Genomic DNA, 8,762 nt, shown 5'->3' with positions numbered 1-8,762 from the left:
TCTTTGCACTCAGCAAAAATTTTGGCATTAGAAGACAAAATGCTAATTGAATGTTACAATCTCAACACTGATTTTAATTAGTCACAGAATAATGATTATTTTTTAGAAGATGGGTAGACTGTTGAGATTCCGTTCTTCTGAGAACACCTTTCTGAGTTACCAAAGTTTCCTTTGGCAAAAACTCTCTTCCTGTTTGGAAAGTTGCAATTACGAAGCATCTCAACGTCAAGGCTTACTTTCCCTTTCGTCTCCTAGGTGTTTTGTACTTTCATTGGGAATTATTTCTATAAACCTCAAACAGCCTACCCACCTGGACAACACTTTAGAACAGTTTCTCTCTTAGGCTTCTGTTTTGTGATTGTTTTCTTCTAACTTTTTGTTTTCCTCCAGATTACCAAGGTCCTTGTTTACATGTTTTGAGGCAGTCCTGTAAGAAAATTAAATAAATATCATCACATTGACACATGTGTATTTAACTTTTTAATTTTTTTTTAATTTTAGGGTTCACATGAATGTATCTTTGAAAAGCAAATGTTTTACATCTAATATAGACAAACTACTGGGGTGAACAAATCCACATCTGTGAACCTGGACTGGTAACAAAACACGTTCCAATGAGATTACCTTGGGTAATGGGGTTGCATTAAATATATGGTAGGAGAAAAACCAACTAATTATTGTGAACATAGACTATACATACTTAGTTGCATCATGTTTTGGGCTGTTTTTTTTTTCCTCTCCACTTTCTGGGAAGTAATTATTATCAACTGAATAATCAAAAATTTCCTTTTGGCAAATACTTTCTGCAAATTTTCTCTGAGGGTGTTTCATTAGTACCTTTCTCTTTTGTCATTCCGTATTATGCATCCAGATTGAACTAATGTCCTGTATCTTTGTTTATGAATTCTGTTTTATCAAATAAATCACAAGCAAGATTAGAAAGAGACCCAAGTTTATGACAGGAATCTGGCAGCAGAAGCCAAAGTAGCTTTAACATGGTGGTTCTCAAACTGTGGTCCTAGACCAGCAGTATCAGCACCCCCTGGGAACTTGACAGAAGCGCAAACAGAACAACAGAAACAGAAACTCTGGGGAGAGGACCAGCAATCCATGATAAACAAGGCTCCCTGGTGGCTCAGCTTCTGCCAAAGTTTGAGAGTTGCTGCCATGGTTACACATGACTGGGTTCTATCCTTTAAGAGCTGAAATCAGGTTTTCTTAAGCACACAGATAAATTCCTTGGTTTTAGGATGACCCAGGAGAAACCATAACTGTATTTCAAAAAGTATACCACTCCCTCCCTCCCTCTCTCCCTCCCTCCCTCCCTTCCTTCCTTCCTCCCTCCTTCCCCTCCCTCCCTCCTGTTTTCCTTCCCTCCCTCCCTCCCTCCCTCCTGTTTTCCTTCCTTCCCTCTGTCCCTCCCTCCTTCCCTCCCTCCCCCTTCCTTCCTTTCTCTCCTTCCTTAACTCTCTCCCTCCCTGTTATAAGCTCATCAGCAGAACCACAGTGATATGGTAGTTTAAATTATTATTGCCATATAATTCCTAATAATATTTCTATTTTTAAGAAAAAATATATATCCAGATGTGCCAAGGAAACTGGGGAGAAAACTCCATTTTTCCCTTAAAAGTATTTCCATTATTGAAATGGATTCATTTGCTAGGAATCACAACTTTACTAGAAAGAGGTATGTAATGGTATATGATATATGTCCAAGTGAGATAAAGACATATGGCTCATTTAAACTGGGGACACTCATTATATTTAGCATGAGTTTAATTTAATTTTTGACTTAAAAATTCTTAGTTTAGCTGAAACTACAGCCTTCTAAGTCCATTCATAAGGCAGGAGAGCAGGCTCAAACTCTGCCAACATGAGAAGTGCTAAAATATGTAATAGCATTTTACAACAGACATTTCAAATGTAAATAAGACATGCTGTCAGTTGGAGTCTATGTCTTGACCTATATCATATTATCACATAAATATTTCCTACCTTGCAGTAAAATGGTACATTATGGTGAATGACAACACCCTTATCCTATATATTTTCCAGGAAAATGGAAGAATGATGCAAATGGCCTTGCTCTTTTTCTCATATAAAATATATAAACACAGTATATATTTTTTATATAACATATAGACATATAGACATATGCTGTCTACATTATATCTATATATCTATATATCTATATCTATATCTATATCTATATCTATATCTATATCTATATCTATCTAAAATCAAGTAGAAACTAAAGGAAATTTGACCCTTATACTGGATGAGCTCTATTTTTACATAACTTTTCCTCTGAGGTCACTTCCCAGCTGGAGAGGCATAAGCTAACTAAAACTCTGAAAGTAAAGGAGAAAAAAAATCTCAGAAAGAAGAGAGCCACAGAGTGGTGAGAACCCCAAATATTTGTGTAAATCACAATAAACCCTTTGGATGTTATTTCTTCCCTTGGAGGCGAGAAATTTCACTTAGCCAAGTAGAAAGCAACAACTGGAAAGCTTAAAAATGTGCTACAGGGGTGCCTGGGTGGCTCAGTGTGTTAAGCATCCAACTTCAGCTCAGGTCATGAGTTCAAGCTCACATCAGGTTCTGTGCTGACAGCTCAGAGCCTGGAGCCTGCTTCAGATTCTGTGTCTCCCTCTCTCTCTCTGTCCCTCCCCTGCCTATACTCTGTCTCTCTCTCTCTCTCTCTCTCTCTCTCTCTCTCAAAAATGAAAAAATATTAAAAAAAAAAAAGTGACATAGATTTTAGCTACTACCCTACATAGAGAAACATATGTTTGGAGTTGAATCTCACCAAGCCAAAAGTCCTTGGCAAACATATCAATCTTTCCACTGAAATCCCAGAAAAGCCAAGACTCTGTGATGAGTCTTGGTATTCAACCTAAGATATGTATGTCATATAAAATGTAAATGTAACTTTCACAAAATCAAGGAAATCAGCCAGAAGTTGAACTGCCTGCCAAGAAAAACAATCCATATCCTTTAGGAGAATATAATGGAACATGGAATCTCTATAACATATCACCCCCAAAAGACCAATATATAATAAAAAAAAGTTACCATACATATGAAGAATAGAAAAATGTTAACATAAAGTCCAGAGAGTATCCTTGGATGACACAGAATTTGGAAATACAAAGGAAGAACTTTAAATCAGTTACTATATTACATGTTAAATGACATAAAGAAAAAAGTGGTGACAATGAGAGAATAGGCAAATTTCAGTGCAAAAAAAATGTAAACAAAAATGATTCCCACTGCAAATGAATAATTCACTAAATTATCATATCAACAGATTGGAGGTAGCAGAGGAAAGCCTCAGTGAACCCACAGGACAAAACAACATAAATTATAAATTTTTAAAAACAGAAAGATAATAGGAAATAAAAGATCCTCAGTGACTTGTGGGACAATATTGAGTAGTCTAACATATGTGTAATTGGAGTCCCAGTAGAAAAAGTAAAAGCAAAGGGGGTAGAAAATATATTTAAAGAAACAATGAAAAATACTCCCAGATTTGTTCATGTTCATTAACTTGGAGATCCAATGTGCTCAGCAATCCCCAAGCAGGAATTATAAAAAGAAAAACACACCTACGTATGTCATAATCACACCAACCAAAAGCAAATATAAAGAGAACTTGAAAGTAGCCACAGAAAATTTGGGCAGAGGAGCAATGACATGAATAACTGCTAATGTCTCAGGAAAAAAATGCATATAGGAGATAACTAAACATCTTTAAAATGCTGAAAGAAAAATATCTCAACCCAGAATTTTATATCCAATAAAAAGATTTTTTAAGCAAAGGTAATAAAGACATATAAAATGGGATGAAAGAAAACTGGAATAAATTATCACTAGCAGACCTGTGCTGAGAAGTATCAAAGAAAGTTCTTTGGTTGAAGGGAAATGACACTACATGGAAACTCAGATGGACAAGAAAGAATGAATTCAGATTATATGTGTGTGGTAAAATATAAATACTATTCATAACAATTTTTATAAAGACAATCATTTAATACGATACATACTGCATTATGTAAGACCCTTGAAACATAATTTTATTTAACTTCCTTCATCCTTTTTGCTATTGCTGTCATATTCATTACAACTCATTTATTATCAACCTCACACTATAATTACATGAAGGAGGTTATCTAAAATTATAATGTTTCAAGAGTTTTAGATTATTACATGAGTAGATGGTTACAATTAAGAGTTCTTATTGTAATCCCTACAACAACCACAATAAAAGAATAGAAAGAGGTATAGTTAAAAGGCCATTAGAGAAATTAAAATATAATACTAACACTTATCTGAGTAAGTCAAAAGAAGGCAGGAAAAGAAAAACAGAGTACAACTAGAAAACAAATAGTGAGATGGTGATCTTAAATGTAATTATATCAATACTTAAGTCAAGTGTAGCTTGGCTAAATCCTCCAATTAAAAGGGAGACTGTCACTCCCTCCCTCTGCCTCTCCCCCAACTCATGCTCTGTCTGTCTGTCTGTGTCTCTCTCTCTGCCAAAAATAAATAAACTTTAAAAAAAAATAAATAAAAGGGAGACTGTCAGACTGTCATAAGCAAGTAAGCAAATGCGATATTCCAGGCGTTAAAATTTTTTCTGGATGGTCCAGATTGTAACTATTTCAGGCTAGGAGGCCATATGGTTTTTGTTCCAACTCTTCCACACTGGCGTGATAGTGTGAAACAACACAAAGCACATGTGAAGAAATGGGCATAACTGTGCTACCAAAAACCTTTCTTTACAAAATCAGACAGCAGCCTGAGAGTCATAGTCTTAACACCTTTACCATACATGAGGTGCACTTTAACTATACAGAGATCGCAAACTGAAAATAAAAGAGAAAAAGATATACCTGTGAACAGGAAGCGTATGAAAGCACTATAGCTGTATTCATATGGGGCAATGTAAAGTTCAACACGAGGAACATTACAGCACCAATGAGAGACATTTCATAGTTACAACAGTTTCAATACACAAGGAAGTCATGACAATTGTATGTGTATGTAATTAATGAAAACATAAAGCAAAACCTGACAGAATTAAAGGGAGAAATCATCAGACAAATACACAACCTTATTTAGAGAATCTAATACTCCTGTCTCAGTAGCTGGTAGGATTAATGGACCAAAATTCCGTATGCACAATCATGATGAAGTTACTAGCACTGAGCTAGCTCTAGTACTGGAAGTACTGGCTTGTAACCCTCTTACATGTGAAGTGATGTTATATAATTTGAAAAAAAAATCTGTAAGGATAAGAAGATTTAAACAAACTGTTATCTATCTTAATCTGACATACAGCTATAGAACACCGTACCCATCAGCCACCAAAGTGTTTTCTTCAAATGCTCATCTAGCACTCTCCAGGTAATGCTGCATGGCTACATGGAAGGCCGAAAGAATAACTTTCAATGCATTTCAAAAGATTAAAAGCTTACAGAGCAGGCTGTCTTAACAAAACAGAAGTCAAGGAGAAATGTGTGGAATTTAACACAGTTTGAGCTACCTGGCTCCAAAGAAGAAACCACAGAGAAAATTGAAACACATTTTTAACTGAATGAATATGAAAACAAAACATACTGAAATTTGTGGAATGCAGCTAACTCAGTGCTGTGAGTGAAATTCATAGTTTAAATGCTTGTGTTATGAAAGAAGAAAGGCTAACAGCAGTGATCTAAATTTTTAATTCATTTATGAAATTAAAAAAAGAAGAGAAAGTTGAATAACTTTCTAAATAAAGTAGAAGAAAAGAGAATAGTAATCCTCAGAGCAAAAAGAATTAAAATTGAAAATAAGCAATAGAAATAAAAATAAAACAAATAAGAAAGTTATTTGAAATTATTAGAAAATTGATTAATTCTCTAAAAATACTGAGCATGATAAAGGAATAAAATACAAATTAACAATATTAGAAAGTAAAGTGTTATCACTGCAGAATCAGAATTCTATGGGTAACTTTTTGCAAAAGTGTCAACAATGTAAATGAAATGGACATTTTTCTTGAAAAGCTTACCAATTATTCAAGAGGAAGCAACCTTATGTCTATTAAAGAAACTGAAATCATAATTTTTGTTTTAAAACAAATTCTCATAAAGAAAACTCCAGGCCCAGGTGGTTTTATCTCTGAACTATATCAAATATTTAAGGAAATAACAACATATTTCAGTAAGAGGATGGGACCCTTTCCAACTCATTCTAGTAAGCTCACATTACCCTAGTACAAAAATTTAGCAGAGACATTATAAGAAAAGAAAATCACAGATCACTATTCCTCATGAATGTAAACAAAACAATTCTTAATAAAATGTTGATAAACAGTATCCATCAATATATAAAAAAATATGATATAATACAGTAGGCTTTATTCCAGGAATGCAAGACTAGCTTAATATTCAATAATCAATCAATATAATTTACCATTTTATCAGAATAAAGAATATAGGAAAACAATATGATTTTTTATAGAAATAATATAAATGCAGATGTAATGTAATGTAGATGTCAAAAGAGCATTTGAGAAAATTCAATGATAATCTGTGATAGAAAATTATCACGAATATCACTCTCAGTAATCTAGGAATATTTAAAAAATTTCTTTAGCCTCTTAAAGGGCATTGTGTAGTAAGGAATTTGGCCTTGCCCAAAGAAAAGTCTGGGCTTTGTCGTTAGTTCTTGGGAGATAATCTCTAAATAGTTAGGATATCCTAAGTGCTAGGAGTGGCTTTCTTTTTCCTGGTGCATCTCCAATCGCATCGAATAGTTTATGCTGAGAGGTTGTCTCAGCATATGGCCATCAACATCCAATGGTCTTAGGGTGCGGGCTGGCCATCCTGTAAGAACAGCTATATGATTTAGGGCTTTCGGCTATGTGGTATCAGCCTGATTTCTGAGGAAGGGAGAGGCTGGAGATTGAGGTAAACCATATGGACACGTAGTCAATCAATAATGCCTGTGTAGCAAAGCCCTAATAAAAACTCTGGACAGTAAAGCTCAAGCGAGCTTCTCAGATTGACAATAGCCCATGCTTTTGCCACACATCAGTGGCAGTAGAGTAACTTGTCTGAAGACAAAGGAAACTTCACATTTGGAACTCTCCCAGACTCTGCGCTATTTCTTTTCCTTGGCCAATTTCAACATATCTATTACTTGTAATGAACATAAACGAGAGTATATTAGGTTCCAGTAAAACTCTGTATTTCTAGCAATTGATCAAACCTGAGTGTGGTTTTGGGAAACCCTCAACTTGAACTAGTATCAGAAGCAAGGATGTTCTTATGTGGACTCTTCCTTCTAAACTCAGTATTTGCACACTAACTCCTTGCATTGGGGGTCAGAAGTCTGGGAAGATTTGGCAGTTGGGAGAATCGTACCTTAGCCCCACAGTCTGGCTAACTCTGGGTAGGCATATATGAAAAACAAAGAGCAAATATCATACATAATGGCAAATATTGAACAATTCCCTCCCTAAAATTGGGAACATGTAAAGATTTCAACAGTTCTATTCAACATTGTATTGGAGATCTCTATGAGTGCAACAGAGCAAGAAAAAGAAATAGAAAAAGCATACAGAGGGGAAGGGAGGAAGTAAAATTATCTCTATTTCCAGATGAAATGATTGTTTACATAGAAATCTTAAGGAATCCACAAGACAACGAATAGAATTAACAAGTGAATGTAGGAAGGTGGCTGTATACATTTCAACAACAACAAAATAATCATATTTTTATATAAAAATGGAAAATAAAATTGCAAAATAATTGCATTTATAATAGCTGCAAAAGACATAAAACATAAGAATAAATTTTATAAGACATGTCCATGTCTACATTAAAAGTTATGAAATATTGCTAAGCGGGGTGCTGGGGTGGCTCAGTCAGTTGAGCATCCGACTTTGGCCCCATCATGATCTCATAGTTCGTGGGTTCCAGTCCCACATTGGGCTTTGTGCAGACAGCTTGGAGCCTGCTTCAGATTTTCAGTCCCCCCCTCTCTCTGGCCCTCCCTGCTCACTATCTCTCTCTCAAAAAATAACATTAAAATTTAAAAAAATATATTGCTGGGGCGCCTGGGTGGCGCAGTCGGTTAAGCGTCCGACTTCAGCCAGGTCACGATCTCGCGGTCCGTGAGTTCGAGCCCCGCGTCAGGCTCTGGGCTGATGGCTCGGAGCCTGGAGCCTGTTTCCGATTCTGTGTCTCCCTCTCTCTCTGCCCCTCCCCCGTTCATGCTCTGTCTCTCTCTGTCCCAAAAATAAATTAAAAACGTTGAAAAAAAAATTTAAAAAAAAAAAAAAAAAAAAAAATATATTGCTAAGAAAAAATGGAAAGTAAATGGAGAGAAAAATGATATTCACATATTGGAAGGCTAAGAGATGTCAAATTTGAGATTCAAATCTACCCAAATTTATCTATAAATTCAAAGCAACCATAATCCCACAAAGCTCTTAAATTTTTTTTGGTAGAAATTAACAAGTTGCTAAAATCTATATGAAAATGGAAAGAAATAAGATTGTTAACACAAGCAGAACATCAAAGTTGAAAGACTTACATTTTATTATCATTATTTTTATTACCACTATTACTACTACAAAAGTTCCAAGGCCAGAAGAAAATCTTTTTAACATATGATGCTGGAATAAGTTGACAAATATAACAAAAGCAAAACCAACCAAACAAATAAGCCACCTTTGTCTTGTATCACACACAAAATCTTAGATATATCAT

The 8,762-nt window shown here is 35.1% G+C and overlaps 1 protein-coding gene across 2 annotated transcripts in view; it reads right to left on the bottom strand.

Moving 5' to 3' along the window:
- Positions 1–310: 310 nt before the first annotated feature.
- ALCAM (activated leukocyte cell adhesion molecule) overlaps positions 311–8,762 on the bottom strand; it is a 211,251-nt gene continuing 202,799 nt past the window's right edge. For both annotated transcript variants that reach the window (XM_042956425.1, XM_042956426.1), the window contains one exon: positions 311–427. In XM_042956425.1, coding sequence (XP_042812359.1) covers positions 340–427 — 88 coding nt within the window. In that variant the 3' untranslated portion in view covers positions 311–339. The remainder of the gene's footprint in view (positions 428–8,762) is intronic.

The sequence above is a fragment of the Panthera tigris genome, chromosome C2, assembly GCF_018350195.1.
Source record: "Panthera tigris isolate Pti1 chromosome C2, P.tigris_Pti1_mat1.1, whole genome shotgun sequence".
Lineage (NCBI taxonomy): Eukaryota > Metazoa > Chordata > Mammalia > Carnivora > Felidae > Panthera > Panthera tigris.
The sequence above is the reverse complement of the archived record's forward strand: the minus strand, read 5'-3'. Positions and strand labels throughout refer to the sequence as shown.